The following is a 24,259-nucleotide window of genomic DNA, read 5'->3' on the forward strand; positions in this document are numbered from 1 at the left end:
TTAGTAAGCTCTGAAGAAGACCTTTGTTAAAAGTTCCTCTGTGTAGTTGTAATAAACTAGAAAAAACCCAAAAGTTATTCTAAGCAAGACTGTCCTCTTGATGTGAAAGAGAAATATAGTTTAGTTTGTATTTCTCAGGTTTATCAATCATTTCTCCTTTGTCTGGCTTCCCTCCTCTCCTATTAGAAGCTACTCCATACGCAGTTAGGTTTGATGGCCAAATGAGCAAGACTTTTCAGCTCTGGCTGCATAGTACCTACCTCCTTTACAGCCCCCTGGTACTCAGGCCAACACAATTAGTAGAGGTACCAGCAAATCCTGATCTACCTTCGCTAGTGACAGACAGATAAATCTTGTTCTAATAATGGAAGGTTTGCAGAGACACTCAGAGAGTCAGTTTTTCTAATTGATATTAATAACTTCAAATCCATATTCCAATTTATTTGCTGAATTGTACCATAAAAATTGAAAAGCTTGTACTTCTTTTTCTGATTAACATGAGAATCTTTATTATCTTCAATTTACATAAGAACTAGAAACCTTATTGCAAAGTTCATAGCCTCTACAAATCATATGGTTCTCCTGTAGAGTGAACAAATTCAGATTTTATGTCTTAAAAAGCTTGATTACTCTTAAATGGAAAGTAACTATAAACTCCTGAACTATTGACAAAAGGTCTTAACTGTGTGCTAGTGTGTAAAGATAGATCAGGACTGATAGGCACCAGCTGTCACTTAAGGCTTACATTTCATGCTGATTATTTAAATTATTCAGCCTGTGTTTTTAAGTAACCTATTTTCTACTTTTTTCTATCCTCAAGCAATTATAATTCTGCAAAACATCTTCCTTTGAATATGTCATATTGAGAAACTGCCTCAAAAGGTATTGCAGCATATAGTATGCTTTATTTCCCGAGTCTAGAACTTCCATGCCACAGCAGCTCAGATTATACATAAAAATGTGAAAATGCATTGAAATCCTAGCCATCCAAATCCAGTGTACATTCCGGAGTGAAGCCCTTTCTGATTCATACAAACAATGATATTTTGTCCATTCATCCGTGAATTACTCTGTCCATGTCTGAACCAAGAATTAATCCAGCACTGTCATAATGACTTGAGAATACTGAAATTAATAAACATTGAGTCCGACTATATAAAAATTATTTTAAAAGGAATATTAAGTTTTCACTAAACACACTTTTTAATAGTACTTAACAATAGACCACATGCAGAATACTTGCTGCTCTTGAAGTATTAAACTCAGAGTTATATTTAAACCCACTTTGAGGATCAATATCACTAAGAACAAAATTCCTTTGGTTTAAGATAGTTACCTGCTTCAGCTACCAGTTTTGTAGTAATACAAAAATATAAAACTTTCTATCATTCCAATACATAAAACATATTTTATAATAGGAAGTTCTAAAGAAAGCAAATCCATGAATTATTTTAAATATCCAATCTTTTCAACCTAGTGTAGGTTCAGACATCTGTGTTTCAGAATAAGCTATAGCAAAATATTTTTAAAACTCATGGAAGTGCAAAATGTATTTCTGTTTTTATAGCTGTTTATTTGCTTACTGATTGCCGGTCTTATTTTGGTGCAATGAAATCTCTGAATGGTTTCAGACTTCCTTCCCAAGTTTGTGATTTAAAACAAGAAAATAAATCCCCAAAATATTATTCTAAGACACTCCAGTTTTACTACTTGGGTATAAAAAAGAATTTAAAAAATACTTCTACGTTTATTCTTTTGATGAACAATACTCTTACGTTTGAGTTTCAGCAAAAGACCTCAGAAATCCTTCATTTCTTCATTCCGATTCTACTTTTAAATCAATTTATTGTGGTACTGAGTTTTTCCCCAAGTACACATCCAGTACTCTTCCAAGCCTGACATTTTTGCTATAGGAATGCATTTTGTTTTTAACAAAAATTATTTTCAAGTTTTTCTTTTTTCTTTCTTTTTTTTTTTTTTATTTTTGAGATCTGAACTATTCAGATGACTCGTATTCAAATTTCCTGTAGTCTCCAAGTGTTTTATTGTCGCTATTGTTTTTCTTTTTTTCTTTCTTTTTTTTTTTTTTATTTTTGAGATCTGAACTATTCAGATGACTCGTATTCAAATTTCCTGTAGTCTCCAAGTGTTTTATTGTCGCTATTATGGGTATCCAGCCAATTTGCTACTTTCTCTAATGGAATTTCTTCCTCATGAGATTAAACGGTAGATCTTGTGGCTAATCCTCTCCAAGAAATTCAAATCTAATCTTCACTAATAGATTTTTTTCCTTCCTTTTTTTCCACTTGAAATTCAGAACTTTTTCCTTACACTTACTATGCCCTGCTAATATTTTGATACGGCTGTACTTGTGGGTTGAGCTCTTAAATTCAAAATTACATTCTTTGTGAACAGTCAGACTAATACCATAGAAATGTTTGCATTTTACATTAGTAGTGTATATGAGGTATAAATCCCATATGTACACTATTTTTAGGAGAAGGCTGCCAGATTCCATTCTACAGCAGCATTTAAGACTGGCATTGGGCCAGTCTTAAAAAGAAAATGAAGAAAAAAGAAAAAGGAGGGGGGAGGGGGGGAAGGTGTTGCAGATCTGTGTCTCTCTTATACTGGAGCTGTGTGCATATACACAAAGTGCATACACATTTTGCATACATACAAATTTTCACAGTGAAAAAAGAAAGGAAGAATCTTGTACTTATATTCTCCACCTTCTTCTTGATATGAATTAAAATCAAAAAACATTTCATGCTTTCTAAGGAGCTGTTGATTTTCTCCACTGTTTTCTTGACCATCTGCCTCTGCCTATTCCTCAGTCAGAAAGTGGGACCACTGCAGATGTGCTAATTTTAATGGGCTTTCATAGCAGAGAACATCAAGTGCCTTCAGCAACCTGGTCTGCATAGTGCCCATTCTATAATGTCACCTTCCGGTTTTCCATTTTGTGCAAATCTTTCCATATTCCTCATACACTCCATCTACTTTTAAACTTTTGGTGTCTCATTTCATCCCCCTTCCAATGTTTTGCTTTCTCTGAATCTGACTAACTTGCCAGACAACAGACTGGACATTTCTACTATGTGCTTCCCTGAGTCTTCAGATGTTTCTGCACTGGGCACACTTTTTCATATGTATTTTAAAATCCGAGACTCAAAACATCTTAAGTTCAGAGAAAACACCATAACCTCTAAAGCTTAATATTTCCTGTCTGCAGAAAACAATGGTATGTATGGCTATACTATTCATTTTGTGTTGCCAGTTTATAAATAATTCATATTTCTTTTAAATTCTAACCAGGAGGAAAAGGTCCTCCACAGAACTGTAACATCTCTTTCAAAAAAATTCCTGAGGCTAAAAAGGCAGAAGGAAAGGTGTAAGCCACTGCAGCAGCAGGAAAAAAAAATTGAAAGATTTTATGTCATAAATCCTGCCTTACTTTCTGGGGAATGGAGGCCTTGCAGAAGCGACTGCCACCATCAGCTAACTGGCACTAGCTCAAGGACAAAGCACTAGGTAACGCTTTGTAGGGAATTTCTACATGTCAGCCTGGACTTGTCCACAGATTAGATAAGGTGTTTTCCAATTTCTGTAAAGTAGCAAAGATCCTGCTTTTGTATCAGAAGTCTTGTATTGAAGGCCTGACATGGACAGATTGCACAACAACAAGCTGTTCAGGTGGATGCACAATGTGTTATCTGCCTTGCAGCAGTCGTTAAACAGCTCTCACAGGCAATGGATAAGATATCCCTAATGACATAGCGATAATTAAGGGCAAGTGACAGCCTTGCTTTTAGGAGATTGTGCAAGGAAGCGAAGGGGGAGAGACCTTCTCCATAAGGTACATCTCCCCTGCTGGTGCAGGCAGAGGGTGAAGGCAAGACTTGGTGAAACCACCACCCTGTTCAGAGAATGGTAAATCAGTGGAGCCTGATCTTCATACTGACAGCCAGGTAATCTCACACAGGGAAGGAAGTGAGGTCCACTCAGGACTACAGTGGCATTATTCCTGTCAGGGTAATGGGTAAAAGATGAAGCAGAGAAACAGTGACGCCCTCCTTAAAACTCCTTTTAAATCCCGGAGCCAGATCTCAATCAGTACTGAAGAACATTGGTAATATATGCCCTTCCTCTATTCTGCCTGGGATCGGTGCCATATATTGATGTGCAAATCAGAAAGACAAATCTCCTTCCTTTCAGCCCCCCTTCCTTTTGGAGGGTGGGTGGGGGGGTGGAGTGGGAAGGAGAAACTCAATACAGATAAGTGAATATAAAGAACAATTGTCACACCTTGCTTAAATATTTTACTGCTATTCCTTGGGGCTTTTTCTTTTCTGTCAGGGTACAGCTGAGATGACAAATGGTATGTAAGAATTTCATTCACGTGAAAAATTGTTAATTAAACATAGAAATCTTAATGGTCTGCTTTCACTATAATTCTAGTTCTATATGTTTCTAATTACGTAGTCTGTGTTCAAACAGCTAAATCTTTGTGCTTCTTATACTGCTGTTTACACCTTGTTGATTCCTTCTTAACCTTTAAGAGCTATTGAGAAATTAGTAGCCTATTCTTTTTCATCAGCTGTCAGTAAAGCATGACTATAAGAACAAAGGATGATAGAAACCGCAGTGGATTAAATGGACAGTATCTGGGAAAAATGTATTTCAAAGACATGCAAATGTCAGCAGTATTAAGATAATATGGTGCTTAAGTGGATGCATCAGAATGGCTGCTGAAAATTACTGGGATTAACCAAGAACTATGCTCCTAATGTTAATGTAGTACTGCTGGGGATAGGGAAAGCAGCAGCAAAGCATAATGATGGGATGTGCATACCTCAGATACTATGTATTTCATAAAACAGGGGAAAACAACATCTCAACCTGCATGTCTTCAGGTCCACTTATAACACTGTGTTTTCTTCATACAAGTCTACTAGCAGACTGCTTCCCCAGCCAGGGCAACAAGAGCTGGGGAAAATACTAATTTACCAGAAATAACAGAAAAATAGTGCTTCACCACTTTCTAAAAATGTTTTACGTTTTCATATTATAGGACTAAAAAATGTGCTTTTTCTGAAACTAGCTTGGCTTACATAGGCTATGCTGAAATGCCACAGAGATAATGGTGGAGACTGCAAGAAAGAGGAAACAGGAGGTAACAACTGTCATACTGCATTTGCAGTTCCCTTTTCTCTTTTTCTGAAGTGATATCCCCACTGCCAGCTGAGGCCCAAAGGGTATATCAAGGTATTAGTGAGCAAAGATTATTACGAGGTTTTTTTTTCTCCTTTGACAAGTCAGGCTGAGACACTGATGGATATTCAAATGCCTATCTTGCACTGCTTTCAGTAAGAAAACATAAGAAATGTAAGAAACTCTGTCTCTTTTATTAAAATAATCTGAGCAATCCCATCTAAGAAATACCAGCTGCATTTTTCAAGCTAAGGTCAAATGCTTGCTGGCACAAGAATGAGAGGAAAATGGAGAGTGGCTGATTCACTTCCGCTTTTTTCATTGAGTGGCCAGCTGAAAATCTCATTCACAGTTACTTGCTTGTCCAAATGCTATTTGTTTAAAATCATTTGCTGTTGATGTACGGGCACAGTCAAGGAGAAGCCTCATTAAACTAAATTCCCTTTGTGCACTTGAGGTGCAGTGACAACACCCAGAGCTGATAAAAGTACCAGTGCTGCAGCTTGAATGACAAGCAAGGACTATACAAAGTCTTCAGTACCAGCTCTCATCAACCAAGGTGTGCACTTCTTGACTTTCAACACATGTAGGAACATCACAAAGTTTGGGAGATGTAGCAGAATATCCTCTTTTCACCAGATAAGATACCTTTAATAAATAGCCATAACAATAACATTTCTAAGATATTTAGTTGAATTATGGGTTCTTCTCAACAAGTAAACAAATGTTTGTTGATATTTATTACAGTTATAGGAGCACCAAAGGAATAGAAATACACCATAAAATTTTTGTACCTCAGTTATATTTTTTCACCAGTGTCAAAAAAAGCTGATGTAGAAGCACACTGTATTAGATCATAATAAATAATAAAATGCTTCGTGCTTTCAAGATAATATAATGAAGTCTTAATAACAATATACTGGGAACTTGTGATTATTTATATTTCAGAGCTAAGTCCTATACCATGATCTGTATCAATTTCTTTTAGATCTAAAAATAACTTATGAGACAGTAATACAATAAAGGGAAAAAAAGAGACAAACATTATTTACTTACAGGAGTTTGCTTTTCTTCTCCCAAATGTATTATTACCTCCCAACAGAAGGGAGTGCTTTAGTTCACACAAACTTCTCTTGCACAGAAAATTATTCATTAGTACCTTCATGGCAATAATCGTAGCACTGTAAAGGAGATATCCTCAAGCTCTCAACGGGATCCAGCTCCATTAGCATCTAGTCCTATCAAGCCAAAATAGTCCATGTTCGATGCTTAACAGCACAGAAACAACTGTGCTGGATCACACTAAAAGTTCCACTAGCCCAGTGCCTTATCTACAATGCCAGGGATAAACAGATGTTTAGGGAATAGGCCAAGCCCAGATGTTGCCTCCCCAAGCAGTCCTCTCCTCCGAGCTACAATGATGTCAGGCACTTATGACACCAAGCACAGTTTAAAAATAATCTGTAAATCTTAAGCATTTTCCTTTCCATGAACTTATGCAATTTTTCCTTGAATGACCACAAAATTTTACCGTTCGTCTTATCCATTGACAATAAATTCCCAAAGTTTACCAGTCACCATATGAAAAATTACCTCCTTGCTTTGTGGCAAAACTGGTTCTTACTAGCTCAATTCACCCTTAAACATTTCTGTTTGAAGAGCCCATGAGCCAACAATCCCTACAACTATCTCTTTGCCACTTACAGTTTTGGAAACATCTGTAATATTTTTCCTCTACATCAAATAGGCCACCACAAAGACATATTTTCTGTGTCATTCAAGGAACTCAAATATGTTTATAAGATAGGATTTTCCCTCTGCAAAAGAGATTCCCCCCAGAAAGTTGGTTTGGTGGTTTGGGGTTTTTTTTGCTTGTTTTTTTTTTTTTTGTAATTCAGATGTCTGTTAATTCTAGTCCTTATTATAGCTTATACTGTTTGCGAAACCTAGATGTCAGTTCTAAAGATTTGCACATTCTGGGATCTCTCCTGAAGTCCTGTTGTCCCTGAGTTAGCAAGGTGTTTTAAGCATGAAGTTTCCTGTCACTGTTCATAATTCATCAATCTCATCCTCGAATTCCCTTTGAATGTTGGGGTGAAACCATCTGGTCCTGCGGGCTTCTTACTGCTGTTCTGTCTGTTCCACAACCTCCTCCACAAGATTTAAGAAAATCTTGGTGGTGAGCACCTCAGAAAAAAGGGAATCAGTCTGTAACATACCCAGTTTCTTCCACAGTAATCATGGATGTAGTAAATTCATCTGGCTTCCCCTTATACCTTGATCCTCAGCTGATCCTTGAAATGTATTCACATATTTCCTGATATGTTTCAAGAAAGATTAGCTATTAATTTCAATTCCCTTTTCTAGCTGCTTCTCAAACATTCTGTTTGTTTTTTCTTTTCTTTTTTTAGTCTTTTCTTTCTTTTTTTTTTTTTTTGGTGGTTTAGCTTGCTGCATTTTCATATTTAAACTGTCAAAATCTAAAGATCTTCTCCTTCCCTTGGAAAAGAATTTCAACTCCACCATTTTTATTATTTCACTTTCACTTCTGTTTAAACTCACCAAAAATTTCTCAAGTGCATCTGCTAGGTGATATCCATTGACTCTGTCGTTCTAAACTCTTTTCTTATTTTTCTAGAATAATCCTCAGGCTCCCTGGAAAGATTCCTGCCCCTTTTAGCTTCTTTTTAACAAGTTTCTTTTTTTTATGTAGTTCCCCTTTTTGATGTTGATTACCATATAATTGTCTAGACTTTGGTTTTTGCCTCTAGGTGCAAACTGCAAGTAAATACATTTTAAAGAACGAGGTGAATGTAGACAGGGCTGAGAGCTCCCTCAGACTGTCATTCCCCGGGACCAGCTGACTCCACTTGGAGCATTCCAGAAACTCTAAGTATGAGGTAAGAAGACAGGCTAGGGATATTTGAGAGCAACAGAAATTAACAATTCCCTCCCCTCCTCCCCCAATCACAATTAAATAGCAATAATAAGGACAAACACTGACCTGTCTCCCAGTTACCTCATTCTTACCATCCCCTGAGGACCTACACTCCGCTGTCATCTCACCCAGCTCTGGGGTGAGCACTGCTGGGCACTGAGCAGGCATGGGTGGATCTCCCGCTCCTGCAGGGATATCACCACCCACCTCACTAGCACTTCTTAATCTTTGCTAAAATCTTTATAAATTCATCTTAAAAGTGACCAATGCGGTGTTTGGAAGCGTAATAAAACAAAACGATGGCAACAGCGAACCACGTATGTATGTATGGAAACCTGTCACATGTTTTAAGAAGAGGATCCATACCGTAAAGCTCCTTACAGAAATCTTGTGCACCCGCACGCCTGTGCGGCAGCCCTCAGCAAGGATGTAGCTGCCTGTCCCCAAGCTTGCTGAGATGCTGTACAAGGTGCAGACACCCGGAGCTGGCAGGCATTGTCTGCAGGGCAGCCTCTCTGAACACCCCCATGCCGGATACAGCCGGTTCCAGCCGCCTTCAACCAACCCACCGCAGGGCTCGACTGAGCCCCACAGCCACGATGGCAGCAACTTGGGGAAAGCCTGAGTAAGGACGGGCAAAATGCTCCGCAGCAGTGAGGAATGAGGGGAAGAGTGTGAGAAACTGCTCTGAGAGCACCAAGAGGAGGAGGAGGGGTGGGGAGGTGGTCCAGATCCCAGAGCAGGGATTCCCCTGCAGCCCCTGGAGCAGTGTGATGAGGAACGAACAGCAGAGAGGAGCTGTTACAGATCGACCACAGCCCCCATTCCCCACCCCCTGGAGAGGGAAGATAGAGGAGCTGGGAAAGAAGGAGTGAAGGTGAGCCTGGGAGAAAAGTGTGGGATGGGAGGAAGGTGTTTTCAGCTTTATCTTCTTTTCTCACCATCCAGCTCTATTTTAACTGGCAATAAATTCAATTAAATTTACCCCAGCCGAGTCTGTTTTGCCTGTGACAGTAATTAGTAAGGGATTTCCCTGTCCTTATCTTGATCCTTGTCCTGTTAAGGAGGATAAGTGTGAGAGTAGCCTGGTGGGCATCTCCCAGGCAGCCATGGTCAAACCACCACAGGTGAGCATGTGGCAACTCCTGTTAAGCATGAAAGGAGATGCACAGGAGAAAGTTACAGGGTCCTTTACTAAGTCATAGCCATTTTTTTTCCTTTTTTATGATGTACAAACACTAAATACTCTCATCCTGTTTATAGGATTTTGATAATGAATAACCTGTGCTGTTCTGCCTTTGTACAAGACTGTTCCATCAGGCCCCTGTTGTATAATGCACAAAAAAAAAAAAAAAAAGTATGCATGGATAATGAATAACCTGTGCTGTTCTGCCTTTGTACAAGACTGTTCCATCAGGCCCCTGTTGTGTAAAATGCACAAAAAAAAAAAAAAAGGTATGCATGCAGCTTACTTTGTGGTGAAATTTTCTATTCAGAGCTCCACCAGCCAAATCCCAGTAGATTCACAACTGTCTCCCAGTTTAGATCATGCCCTGACTGGAGTAACCACCATTAAGATCCCCAGCATGGCTGCTCAGCACCTCAGCTGCTTATAGCAGGTTCTCAAATGAGGGACAAACCAGGAAACCAGCTATACCAGTTTCCTGGCTGTACTCTTCTTTTTGCAGTTCTGCATCCTTCCAGCCTACCACTTTTGCTCTACCTGTGCAAGACTACAAATGACAGACTCAGTCTTTCCTCAGGTCTTACAAGTTTTGGAAACAGTTTACAGCGGTACTTTAAACACTAAGTCTTGGATCTTGAAATTTCACTTAAACTAGCTAAACTTAGGTCTGAGAAATCTCTGAGATTTTCCTTGCAAGAGAAAGACTAAACCTCTCTGAAATGAACAATTAACAATTTGTAACTTACACTAATAGTAACTTGTCTTAATTTATTTGTTCTCTTACCTATTTCCTGCCATGCCTGTCAGAACCACAATCCCACTTGCTTTGTCATCTCCATTTGTTCTGGGGCTATGCTCACACACCAAACAGTAGTATTAATCTTACATTTTCACAGCTGAAATGTTTTTTTGGGTATTTCTCCAACATTTGTTTTCCAGCAGGTGGCTTAATTGGCTGGGCTAATGCCACAAATTTCTTTGTGTGGAGAGATATATGCTTCCTTCCATCCATACAAATACTGTGTACTTTGTAAATATGCCACCTATTTGGCATATTTGTCAAAATATATGTCAGAATAGTACTCTGTCAGAGCAACCAAGAACAACTCTATCAAGTGATCTTTCCCAGCAATAACTCTAGGGAAAGGAGAGAAATTAGCTTCTTCCAATAAAAACAATGAAAAAAAAAAAGACCAATTAGGTTGTCCTGTAGCTAAAAAAACTGCTGCCAACAGGGACTATGAGTGTCAGGTTGGTGAGGAAAGGAAAACTGGCAATACAGTTTTAGGAAATAATGTAAGCAACACTGGATTTGCTGAATGGGTGTCTCTGGTACAAGCTCAGTATGAGTACTAGCACAGTATTCAGTAGGAACAGTGCAAGGACAGGCTTCAGCGCTCACTTAAAGAAAATCCCCACAACTACCCTGTGGCTTTACCTCTCACATAAGCCATCCCAAAGGTACATCCACAGACCTGACTGTATTGTTATCCTCCCGTACTCACTGCCTTCATACCCACTTTTGAAATTTGCACACTGACTGAGAATTTATAATTCTGGAGAAGAGCAATCAGGCAGAAGGTTACATTTGAGTTTGTTGATTAAACCCTTTCTTTCAGTGTTCATTTTCTGCACATTAATTGTACATGAGTCTCAACTTTGCAGTGACCGCTGAACAGGCCAATACCTACACCGCCATGGCGATTCAGTGATTTCAAAAAAGGTTATGCTCTGAGCTTGAGTTCTGCACACCAAGAGCTTGAGATCATTGTAAATGTACAGGATTGAGGTATAATAGACTAAGTCACAGAAACCTGCTTATCCCTCTTTTGGGTGCTTTATAAGTAAGAAAAAAGAAACAGAGAATTGTAAATGAAGAAAAAATATATCTAACACAGTCCCAGAAAGCTAGAAAAAGGTGAAAAATAAGTAATTTTTATATTGAAAATAATGAACTGAAAAAGGTGAAGTAACAGTGGAGAAAGGAACAATACTATTCTAAATAGGGAAAAAAGTACCGATTCCAAAATCAGTGCCCATCTTCATAACGAGAGTTTATGTCTTCAGAACAGGAGATACAAATTTTTGAATGAAAGCATACCAAATACAAAGAAAAAAAAATCCTAATTTAATTTTAAGGTGTCCTCCTTACACTGTTCTTTAAATGCACACTTCTTTTCCTTTAGAAGGATGGTGATTTACCCTGCTAGCTTACGGCATGTACGTGTTCTCAGGGTACTATGCTGCTATAAATGTGGGATAAAGAAAATGAAGATATGCAATGAGATGTTGTTCTCCATGACACTGGGTGTTTCAGATCACATCTGCTATACAGGGAACAAGTTTTGTTTCTGTAATTGTGTAAGAGAGCAAATACCATGAGCATGATTTGCACTGAAGGAGTTACACTAACATGTCTTCATGTGTTCTACTGCTAATGGTTGATTCAAGACTGCTGTCATTTTACCTGTAAGTGTAGCTAATCTCTTATCTATAGGATCTCAAGTGTCTAAATGACTGAGCACCATATCCTCTCCCAAAACTTCTTTCTTTCTCATATTTTAACTTCCAGTTCAGTACTCAATTACAATGACCCATGCTGTATTTCAATTTTACATACTGTTCTGTTCCGCGTTGTTTTCTTTTTTTTATTTTAGAACATGTTCCCACCTAAGAGCAAGGAAAAGAATGAATTTGAAAGGCATACCCAATGCAAAATGGATTTAATGAGCACTAAGAATGCTGCATTTAGTTGTTTCTCACACTGTACTTTCTCACCATTTTATGTATAAACACTGCAGAAAAGGGACACTTAAAAAAGAGGGAAAACAATTATTGAATTGAGCCTATTAGGCAATGTGAACATTTTATAGAACAATAAAGAGGAAGTTCTTAAGCACTGCAGGAGGCTTTATTATAAAGTGTAATTTTCAGACAGGCACTAATGCTCCCACCTGCTTCTTTCTGTGTCACACTTTCTATAACACAAATTTCCCTACTCCTTGCAAAATATTGAAAAAAAGAAAAAAAGCATAGAAGGTCCCAGCTGCAAAAAGAAGCTGGCTGTCTGGAAGTTTAACACATATTGAAATTTAATCTATTAAATATACATGCTGTAACTCAGCAAAAATGTTACCCGCTTCTTCCTATGTTATCTACTACATCACAGCATAATTCCACAGTGGAGGTGTAATATCAAAGAAATACTGGTGCAGAAGGTTACAAGATGAATATTTACATAATTTTAAAAAATAATTGGCTTTTTCTTCCAAAGACAAACTACCAGTCTGGAAAGTTTCACTAGGCAGATTTTTTCTACAAATCATATGATATTCTTCCTAAGACTTTAGATCATTTTACTGCAAATGAGCACTCATTCAATATAGCATATAACAGATGCCTACTAAATCAAAGCAGGAGGTATCATTAGGATGAACTCCTTCAAAATGACAATAATTTAAAAATTGGTCGACTATCCGAAGAAAGTAATTACAACAAGGACGGCTAAGTACTGACAAATGTTGCCAAGTTTGTCTTCAACAACAATTTGGGCTGGCATCAGTGACTATTAACTAAAATTGTTCTAAAATAAGTGGAGCATAGAATTTGGATGCTGAAAAGGTTCGCCATTATGAACAGTTATGTATATTCCAATCTATAATACTTCTGTTACATGCTGTGTGATCAGTCTATGTTGCACATGATATATTTTCTCTTAACCTTCCTGACCGGAAGAGTCTGAAAAATAATGTTTAATACTGATAAAGCTTTCTTTATATATACACTGCTACCTACATGAGTGGAGAATCTAGATGCTTAACTCACAAGTCTGGATGATGATAAGACTTCTGTGTGGTTGGGAACAACCATGAGATACAGAGTGATTACCATTACACAACACGGTTTATAACCCATGAGATCAAGTTAACGGTAGGTTGGTTTTGAGTTAATAAACACCTACTCAAATACAATCACTTTCTCTTGAAGAAATGGAAGTTCATGCTTTTCCAAGCAGAAAAGGATGTAAAGAGAGCCTAAATAGGATAAAGATACAAAGATGAAAAAACACTGTTTAAAAAAAGACAAAGAAGAAACTTTTCAAGAAACTAGAACAAGACAGAAGAAACAGACAGGACAGAGATCCCTACTGTATTTGTAGGAGACAGGCTCTATCTAATTGCTGAACAAATTTGAAGAAAGACGACTTGGAATGGACAAAGAGCAAGGCAAAAGACAGGAATAGGAGAGCCTGAACTCTCCTGAGAGCTGTTCCCAAGTGACAAGGAACACAGGGCTGAGAAATGTGAGGAGGGGTTCTTTATCCATGTCTACATCCACAGATACAATACTTTGTCCTATATACATAAGCATTTATCCAAGAATATATTTACAGAATCTCACCCAAAACTGTATGTGACATGTGCCTCTGGAAATTTAGCTATAAAATCAAAATTCTGAGAAAGCAATAAATCCGATTTTAAAAAGATACCTCAGCTACTGAAAGGTATTAGAGGTCAATGCCAGGTTTGGGATCAAGGTGAGGGATGCCAGGAAGACTCCTGATTTGTTAAATGCATAGCAGTTACGACAAAATTCAAAACCATCCACTTTTCTGCTAAGACAAAGATTGTCCAGATCTAAACACAAAACAGCAGAACTCCAGTATCTAACTTTCCTCCTTTCTTTTCAACTGCTTGATTTCAGTTACAGGTGGTCCTTTCCAGAGAAACCTGGAAATAGACTCTAACAATTCAGGATCTCTTATGAACAAATATGTATGAAGCTTAAGGCAGAAATACTTTGATACCACATTCAAATTTTGCTAGAATAATATTTCATCCTGGATATGGACAAATTCATCCAATTTTCCAAATCATTAATATTTATTGATATTGCCTGAGCATCCAGCTTGGGCTGTGGATTCATTCTGCAAGATGATTTATAAACACAGAAACATGCATGCTTTTCCAGATTCATTATGATAATTCATACAGGTGGAGTTAATACTAACATTCCTTTCTAGGCTGCTAGGTATTCATGGCACAATGCAGAGAGTATGCTGCAGTGAATAAAATTTATGCAGAAAAGGAGATAAGTTCTTACAGAACCTGCATCTCACCTGCTAGAGAAGCTGGGAAGTGTATCATGTCAAACTAGGAAAGAAGGAATTGTACATGGACAAAAAAACTGGCTGTTAGACTAATAATTCATAATCTAAATCTGCCATTATGACGTAATTTCAAAGCAATATTGGTAAACTACTTACACCAAAATGCTAATGGCTGAATGTCAAGTGGGTTTTCCGCAATTTTCTCTGCTAGTTTCTGATTTCAGGCTCTTGAGCATGGATTTGTAGATGCGCTAAGAACTCACTGTTCCAATTCAAAGCAATGACATGCTACCTTCTGAGTGTGATGTTATGTCATGTCAAATACTCTTGGGAAAATGGGGACTTAATTCAACGTTAGACATAAAATATACGTGATCTATTTGTCAGTTTTGATCTTGGGATTTTTTTTCTGCTTCAATTCCCAGATGTAAATTTGAGGCAACTGAATAACTGTCCACAGGAATGATAAAAATAATAATTTTATTATTTGTTAAATTCTCAGATACTACGGGGAAGAAACATATGAACATCTACGAAGAAATTATTTTAATACTGTGTTCTGAGGGCATGCATCAAATAAAACCTGAGTCATACAGATCATTCACAGCTACCATTCATAATTACCATTCCACTGAAAGAGTCAGGAATTCTCTTCAAAGACTATATCCTGCCCTTAATACCACTGTTTTCAGGAAGCAAAATATTATGAAGTTTCTCATCATATAATGAAAATCAGTAAACCCTAGTTTAACTTTTTTCACTAAGTTTTCTCTTTTCACCTAGAGCCTTGTCAGGTCCTTCTCAAGTGAAACAGCCACTCACTGGGATCACTGACAGAACGGTGTTGTATATTTTTCTGTTATCACTAGTATTTGTTTACATCAGCCTTTGCAAAAGTTTGTCTCACTCAGGGGAGTCTTCTTTAAATAGAAAAGACAGAACTTTCTGTGGTGATACCATGCACTTAGTTTACAATAACTTTATAAAGCAAGCTTGAATATTTGGTGTACTCTCATTAATAAAAGTGATCAATTTTTCTGATATTAAACTGCTTGACTCTACTTTCTGTTATTTGGTACATATGATATTAGTGTTTATTTCTGGTTGTGCTTCTCTCTATAACTTTTTCATGACCTTCTGAATAACGTTTTTCTAATGAAGGATACATATATGAATGTTCTCCTGAAATAATAATCTTTCCTATTTATTTCAAACAAGGCCAAATATTCACTTTACATTAGTCAAGCAACTATATTATGATTCCCCTGAGCTGCATGGAATGGAAAGACATTTCTCTAAAGCACACAGGAGACAGCCAACTCTCTCTTTGTTTCCTGTGCCCTAATTATTCCATTATATTTTGACATCCTTTTTGCTGAAATGACACTGACTTAAAAAACCCCCATATTTCATGCATGCTTTGGTGAGAGCTCTGACTAATAATATCAAATATTGAACCTTTCTTTCATTGTGGGGCAGCTTCTAAGCTCATTTTAGGGTCAGATTTGAGTCACCAGATTATATTAATAACACAAAAATATTCAAAATATTGTAAGGCAATATGACTTCAGAGAAGTCTAGACATTGCATATGAGTTCATAAAAAGGATGATTTCTGAACTTAATTTCATTTCCATCTTTGAAAAATAAACAAAGCCTAGGTAAAACTATATTCTGCTATTGAAAAAATGAGAGATTAGTTTCACTGTCATTTGAAACTATACAATAGCACCAGCAGTATCTCCAGAAGAGTAATGCTATTCAATAGTGATGTCAACTACACTCTGTCTTGACCTAAGTTACCCAGAGAAATGGCTAAATACTTTTTTACCTACAATTAAAAAAAAAAACAAACGCCAAACCAGGGATGTCAATATTACTAAGTGTCAACAGAGTCAACAAACCAGCAACTGAGTCTTGCATAAGAAAAGCCTAATCTGACACAAATCACACCTACTAGAATTTTTCCAAAAGAAAACTTAAATTTAGTCTACCAACTGTGCATTGATCAATCGGACAACCATCCTCATAAATGCTATCTCAAGTTCCCTTACAATGGTACAGATAAAAGAGTATGTTTCTATAGTGGCTTATGTTTATAAAGTCTGTTTAAAAACAATCTCTGTGATAAACTAATGAACTTATTTTCTTTCTTTCTTTCTTTCTTTCTTTCTTTTCTTTCTTTCCACCAACACAAAATGTGAATTGAAATTGTCACATCTTTATGACAACATTCCAAATACCAGCCTTCCGCTATTGTTTGTAAGTGCCACACAAACTAGATCAGAACATCATCAAATCCAGAAGTCTACATCCAGAAGTGTAACTTGATTTTTTCAGGGAATACTCAAGTTTTGATGCTAGATTCTAGAGGCAATAAATTTAGCTAGAGTTGTATATGCAAGCAAGAGGCAGGTCTTTTGGAAGTCACTGTATGAGGAAGTCTCCTCCCTTCACCTTCTTACCACCCTCATTCTGACTCAACACCGTGTTCAGTATGCCATCTCACCACGTGGGATTAGTGTCATGATACATGTCCCATCACAGCCCCTAGGGGCAAATCCAAGGACTGATGGCTCTTGCAGTAAACTCCCCAGCACCTCTCAGGCAGCTGACCTGTGCCTGAAGCTGCACCAGCCACAACTCTAGCGTAAACTCTGCAAAACCATCGCAGAAGAGTCACGAAACTTGGCCTGCTCTTTTTATTGGTATCCTCATCCTTCTATGGCAGCAATACAGTGTTTACCCAAAAGGACAGCTCCTGCTTCCAAAGTAATTCCCCTAATAGCAATAAGCACGGGATGATGATGAGAGTCAGAGCTATCCTCAACCTCATACTGACAGTGATGAGCAGTGAGAGGAAACAGTGCAGTTACATAATTTGTGCATGCCATCATATACCCACTCATGTTGCCTCACTGGATTATTCAAAATGGCTCAGCCACATTTGCATCTTCCTCCACCCACTGTCTCACACCCCTCAACTTCTGTACTGCCCCTTAGCCCACTCTCAGGATTCCTGTTCCAACATTGGTATCTCCGCCCCAAGACCAGAAATGTGAAGTGACATGAACCCATTCATAGCAACTAGCAACATCAGAGTATGGAATAATTCCAGCCCATCTCACACATTACAACGATCAATGTGGCACACATCCAACTGTCCAAGACCATTTATTCCCTTGTCCAAAGTCATGGCCATAAGATTTTCTCTAGCCAAATCTTATACCCTGAACAGTGAACAGGGTCCTATTTCTCCAGTTTTAACTCCTAGTAAAAAGTTGCTCCTCATCTCTCTGCTATATCTCTGGAGGATGCTGATTCAGCAGGCCATGCAGAGGCTTCCCTGCCATTCCCTGCTACAGGACAGTAAGTTAGGTTGGGCTTTTCCTTAGGATTGTGTTGTCGATTTGAATCACAGTATCTGGATACTTGTGGTGCACATGGTTTGAGGGACAGAATACTTGCAAGGAGGGGCTTCGTGATGAGATATAAGGGGTAAGTACGATCTAGCTTCAACCTCATTTTGATTTTCCCTTTTGGGAAAGAATTACTTTGCAGCTGCTATCAGTATCATGCATGTTGCCACAGCCACAAACTGGCTTCATTCTTTCTCCATTTTCAGCTCAAATGTCATTTTGAAGCTTGTACAAATTGCTCTGGGATAAAAGAGAAATGTACCTAGAAGTGTTCATTTACTGGTATGATTCACTGCTGCCTACAGGAAACAGGAGAGAATGTTGTAACTGTGACATAAAGTTGACAGTGTATAGAAATTAACCCACAGTGTGCAAATGGCTACGAAGGACCATGATTGGCTCTGGGCTCTCCATGAAGCCCACAGTTCATCACTTATCTTGTGACACTGACATATTTGGGCTCTGTGGACCTCTCCAATTTCTCTCTCTCTCCAAGCCAGAAGGTAGTCATAATGTAGGTTGGGAGCATGACATTACTGTTTCTCATGCTAAGCAACTGCAAACTGCTCCCAGGAGGATGCCTATTTATTACTGGCTCTGCGCCGTGAAAAACTGACCTAATGAAGCAGTGCAGAGCAGCTGATATTGGCAGAACTTGTGGCATGGACAATTAGAGGTGCATTTATTGGCAAAATATTTGTGCGCCAAAGGTTACCGCATACAGCTTCCCTGCCTTGATAATTCTGCAGTGTGGATTTTTTATTTGGCTGCCCTTTCAAAACCACATGTAAGGCTTGCAGTTGATACTATTAAGGATGCAATTCAGTTTAGTTTTAATAAAAAAATTAATCAGTAAATACCTCAATTGAAGCTCCATTTTAATTATTATGCTTTAACTACTGTCTTCTACTGGTAACATATAAAGTATATCTACAATATTATGTGTACCAAATAGAAAATATTGTGTAGGTAAAGCTTAGCCATACCACTTTTAGAGTTTTTGCTGCCTTCAGAAATTTCTACAGGTGCAAGGGTCTAGAAGAAAATCTAATATCAGATAGGATTAATTGTTTCATTTTAACAGAGTCTAACATCTTTGGCATGTGAAAAATAGCCTATTTTCAATGAAGATTATGAAAATGTGGTTATAAGCTGTGGTAAGAGTGAGATTTATCTGACCAAAATTAAACATAGTTATAAAATTTTATATGTCTATATTTAGACATCTATATTATACTATCTATATTAGACATCTATAATTATATCTAACTCTGCCTCAGAGTGGCATGAAGAATGAAACGAGAGTTTATGGGTAAGAATTAAGGGGCGGGTTAATATTGGTGACATTGTTGTGGCCACCTGATCAGGAAGAAGAAGTTAATGAGCCCTTCTGCAGGCAGACAAGAGTAGCCTCACAACCACAGGCACCAGTTCTCATAGAGGACTTCAACCACTTCAATATTTCCTGGACAGGCTACACAGCAGGACACATACAGTTCAGAAGGCTCCTGCTGTGCACTGATGACATCTTTCTGACACAGATGGTGGAAGACCCAAAGAGAAGTGTGCTGCTGGACCTTGTACTAATGAACAAAGAAGGTCTGGTTTGGGATGTGAAGGTTGAGGGCAGCCTTGGCTGCAGTGACCATGGGATGGTAGAGGTCAGGGCCCTATGTGGAATAAGCAGGGCAACAAGTCCAGGATCACAACCCTGGACTTTAGGAGAGCTAACTTTGACCTCTTCAAAGACCTACTTGGAGGAATTCCATGGGTTAGGACTCTAGAAAGTAGGGAAGCCCAAGAGAGCTGATTAATATTCAAGCACCACTTTCTCCAAGCTCAAGATTGGTGCATCCCTATGACTAAAAAATTGAATAGGGGAGGCAGGAGACTTGCATGGATGAGCAAGCAGTTCTGGAAAGACTCAAATGGAAGAAGGAAGTTTAGAGAATGTGGGAAAAAAGGGCTTGGCCACTTGGGAGGAATATAGGAACATGGCCACAGTATTTGGAGGTGCAACAAGGAAGGCTAAGGGCCTCTTGGAGTTAAATCTGGTAAAGGATGTAAAAGACAACAAGAAGAACTTCTTCAATTACATCAGTAGGAAAAGGAAGACTAGGGGAAATGTGGGCCCACTGCTGAGCAAGGTGTGTCCCCTGGTGATGAAGGATACAGAGAAGGCAGAGTTACTGAATGCCACCTTTGCTTCAGACTTTACTGCTAAGGAATCCCAGACCCTGCAGGTAAGAGAGAAAGTCTGGAGAAAGGAAGACTTTTTCTTGGTCATGGAGGATCAGGTTATACAGGTTGTATAGGCAAGCTGGACATCCACAATCCTTGGGCTCCGATAGGATGCACCCATGAGTGCTGAGGAAACTGGCAGATGTTATTGCTAAGGCACTCTCCATCATCTTTGAAAGATCATGGAGAACAGGAGAGGTGCCTGAGGACTGGAGGAAAGCCAATGTCACTCCATTCTTCAAGACGAGCAAGAAGGAGAATGCAGGAAACCACAGATCAGTCAGCCTCAACTTCATCCCTGGAAAGGTGATGGAACAGCTCATTCTGGAGGTCATCTCTAAGCATGTGAAGGAACAGATGGTTATCAGGACTAGTCAGCATGGATTCACCAAGGGGAAACCCTGCCTGAACAATCTGACAGTTTTCTATGATGGCATGACTGGCTGGGTAACTGAGGGAAGAGCAGTGCATGTAGTCTACCTTGACTTCAGCAAGGCTTTTGACACTGGCTCCCATAATATCCTCCCAGGGAGGCTTAGGAAGTGTGAGTGGGATGAGAGGATGGTGAGGTGGATTGAGAACTGGCTGATGGGCAATGCTCAGAGGGTTGTGATCGGTGGTTGGAGGCCTGTGGCTAGTGGTGTTCCCCAGGGGAAGTTCTGGGTGCTGTCTTTTTCAAGAAACTTATCAGTGATGTGGATGAAAGGACAGAATGTAACCTCAGCAAGTTTGCTGGTAATACAAAACCGGGAAGAGTGGCTGACACACTGGAAGGCTGCTGCCATTCAGCAAGACCTGGACAGGCTGGGGAATTGGGCAGACAGGAACATAATGAAGTTCAACAAGGGCAAATGTAGAGTCCCTCACTTGGGAAGGAATAACCCCATGCACCAGTACAGATTAGGGGTTGGCCTGCTGAAAAGCAGCTCTCTGGAAAAGGATATGGGAGTCCTGGTGGATAACAAGTTAACAAAGTGCCCTTGTGGCCAAAATGGCCAATGGCATCCTGGAGTGCATTAAGAAGAGCGTGACCAGCAGGTTGAGGAAGGTTTATCTTGCTCTCTACTCCATCCTAGTGAGGTCACATCTGGGGTACTGTGTCCAGTTCTGGTCTCCCCAGTCAACAGACAAGGAACTACTGGGGAGAGTTCAGATGCTGAGTTGCTCAGTCCAGTCAAGATTTGATAAATGTATCAAAATGATACAGGCATATAACATATAAAAGGAAAGTACTTATGGAGTTTAAATAACACCAGACTGAAGTCAGAAGGGCTGTTCGAAATAGAAATTTTGAATTTAAATGCCTCACTTGACCTATATTTGACTTCAGGTTCCTACATTATGCAATTTGATAAAGCCTCTAAAGTTACGTCAGTGAGAAACTGGGGCCTAAGTGACATGATTTTTGGAATGCAATTCGCACTTTTCTAGAACCAAAATATTATTGCAAAATATTATCATTTTGATTCTAAAGTTGTGTATCACCACTCCATATAACACTATACATTAAATCTTTTGAGCAGATCAATATTTAAGAAACTTGATTCATATTAAGTTAATATTATGCAATTGGATTATGTATGTACCGTTATGGGTAAATATAAAACAGCTCATATGAGAAGATACGGTTTTAAAGAGTGAAGTCTCTTTAAATAGTAGATTCTGTGCAGGAGTTAATCTCTGCAGATCTGCCTTTAAAAAATATTCCTGGCAGAGATGATAATTTCTAAGCAAAACTATTTACAGTCTTAAAGTAAGCTATGTCTTCTCAAATTCTGGTAGGAACACACAGCAAATGTGCACATATCATTAAACTTCAAATTCCTCTGTAAATGACAGCCAAAGCATCTAGAAAGTTCAATGTATTTTCTCTGAGGCTAGTTGATATAGGAAGATTTTCATGAGATGTTTTCTATCATCAGTTTACAGTGATGTAAACAGTGACTGATTAAGCCTGCACTCCTTTCAGGTTGATATTCCTGACTGAAAAAAAAAAAAGATAAATCTCACAGCTGGAATTCTTCTTGAAAACTAAAATAGATGACAAAGTAAAAGACCAATCCTCTACAGACACTTAATGAAGACAGTCTTGAAGGGGTTTTCTATACCAGAGATTACTTTACACCCCAGGACAAGACAAAACCAGCAGATTTGTGCAGCTGAAGATTGCAATCACAGCAGAATAAGGGAAAATAACAAAAACATATTACCCGTTAAATCACTTACACTGGTTTTCCTTTGGATTCACAAGTCAAAATTATAGATTGTCCTTCTTCAGGCCATGAATTGGAAGAAATGATTTTAACTAAAGGTGTATCTAGGAAGAAAGAAAAATAAACATCTTATTGATATACAGAAAAAAAAAATTATTATCTAAGAGTACATTCTTCTTTATTTACAAAAAGACTATACTATAGATAAAATTTACACTTGGAGATGCTTCTATGTGGAGCATTGTGTAATCTCCATTGTCTTCAGGACAACAATAAATATGACCAATGGAACTAAACTAGTAACTTCTTATATCCCAAGAAAACATAGATATAAAGCATGTGTATACTCAGAGGAAATAAATTTTTTCTTTGTGTATTCAATGCAAATACACCGTACGACTATTCCAAAGTCTGATATCAGACAACAAAATAAAATATATTGAGGATGAATAACAAGTACTCTGTGCAATTGTTTCTCTGTCTATTTATAGGTTGATATGATGGAATGCTGCTATTAGTGGAATGAATGCAATAATATACATCTGAATAAGAACACTTTTATTGTTGCAGAAGCTTGAAACTCATAATAAGAAAGCTACGATGGGCTTTCAGATAAAATAGCTTGTTACAGGTGTTTTACAGGATATTATTTCTGAAATGTAATAATGCTGCCCTCAAAACAGAACATACTTTTTTAAAATAACTAAATATAAGAAATGATTGTTTTAAACATCTGCAAAAAGCACTATATAAAAGTCTATAATCTGTGCTAAAAATTTAAAAATATTATTCCCTTACCTTGGAATTAACTTTATTGTGTTAATTGCAAAAAGATACACAATATAGCCACTGCAAATTCATTCAGTAGATCTTTAACTTTTTAAAAAAAATTGCCAGCTGGCTTGCAAGGATATATTCTCATAGTCAAAATATTGCACTTGAATTAGAGGGGCACTTATTACAAGGGAAAAAAAGGCCATAAATAAAGAAGCATCTTTAGACAATTTTTTTTTCCTTAGGAAAAGGAAAGAAGAGTTCATAGTCACAAGAAGAAAGTTTTCAGACTCGACAGTAAAATACAAATTCTTATTTCCTCCACAGTTTCTTAATACAAAACACACATCTTCATATATGGCACAAAAAATAATTGAACCTGCAAATCTAGAGTATCTAAGTTTTGTTTCATCCAATTTGCAATTCCTGTTTTCATTAGCAGGGAGGTAGCAGTGACACCACAGATATGCTGTTATCAAGCAAATGTGAAAGAGCATGACAATATGACCTGACAAAATCAAATAGGAAAAAATTATATGCTGTAACATGATAATTTCTTATTGAGATGCTAATAGTACTGTTGAACACTAAATGGTAGATGAACAACTAAAAATGTAGAAAGCATTTTTCTAACTTTTATTTTTATTTTTGGCATATCATAATGTATCAGCATGGCACAAGACAAGAAAAGGAGAAGGCTTAGTGTAGTCTTGTCATAATTCCACTGAAGGCAGTGTCAGAATCATTTAACTTTCAGTACAGCTTCACTAACCTTACACCAGCAGCGAATCTGTTCCACAAATGTTTTTAAGGACCCTGCAAACCATTACGCAGGTGACTAATCCGTTGGAGGTCACACTGGCATTTGCTTCATTTTTAGCACATGCTTAAGGCACTGACCTCAAGCGCCTCAATAAATTAGGGCATCAAGCACTTCTGTGATTTCAGCAGTGCTATTGAAGATGAATAAATTACTCTCTTCACTATACACTGAACCAGAGGAACAAATTAGTATCAGATAGGAACATATGAAGAATTTAACCGAGGGAGGGAGACAACTAATGCAATGAAATCGAGAGGTTTCCAGAGAAATATGAAAGAGGTAAACTTTGACGGAATTAATCATGCTAGCCACAGGTGAAGAAAGAAATCAAAGGCCCATCCA

The 24,259-nt window shown here is 38.1% G+C and overlaps 1 protein-coding gene across 1 annotated transcript in view; it reads right to left on the bottom strand.

Annotated features, from left to right (window-relative positions):
* The window catches only part of CADM2 (cell adhesion molecule 2), a gene marked incomplete at its 3' end in the record, with an annotated part of 79,422 nt that overhangs the window by 26,765 nt on the left and 28,398 nt on the right, over positions 1 to 24,259 (bottom strand). The window contains exon 3 of the mRNA XM_010132304.1: positions 22,334 to 22,424. Coding sequence (XP_010130606.1) covers positions 22,334 to 22,424 — 91 coding nt within the window. The remainder of the gene's footprint in view (positions 1 to 22,333; positions 22,425 to 24,259) is intronic.

This window comes from Buceros rhinoceros, unplaced genomic scaffold (assembly GCF_000710305.1).
Source record: "Buceros rhinoceros silvestris isolate BGI_N320 unplaced genomic scaffold, ASM71030v1 scaffold283, whole genome shotgun sequence".
Taxonomy (NCBI): Eukaryota; Metazoa; Chordata; class Aves; order Bucerotiformes; family Bucerotidae; genus Buceros; species Buceros rhinoceros.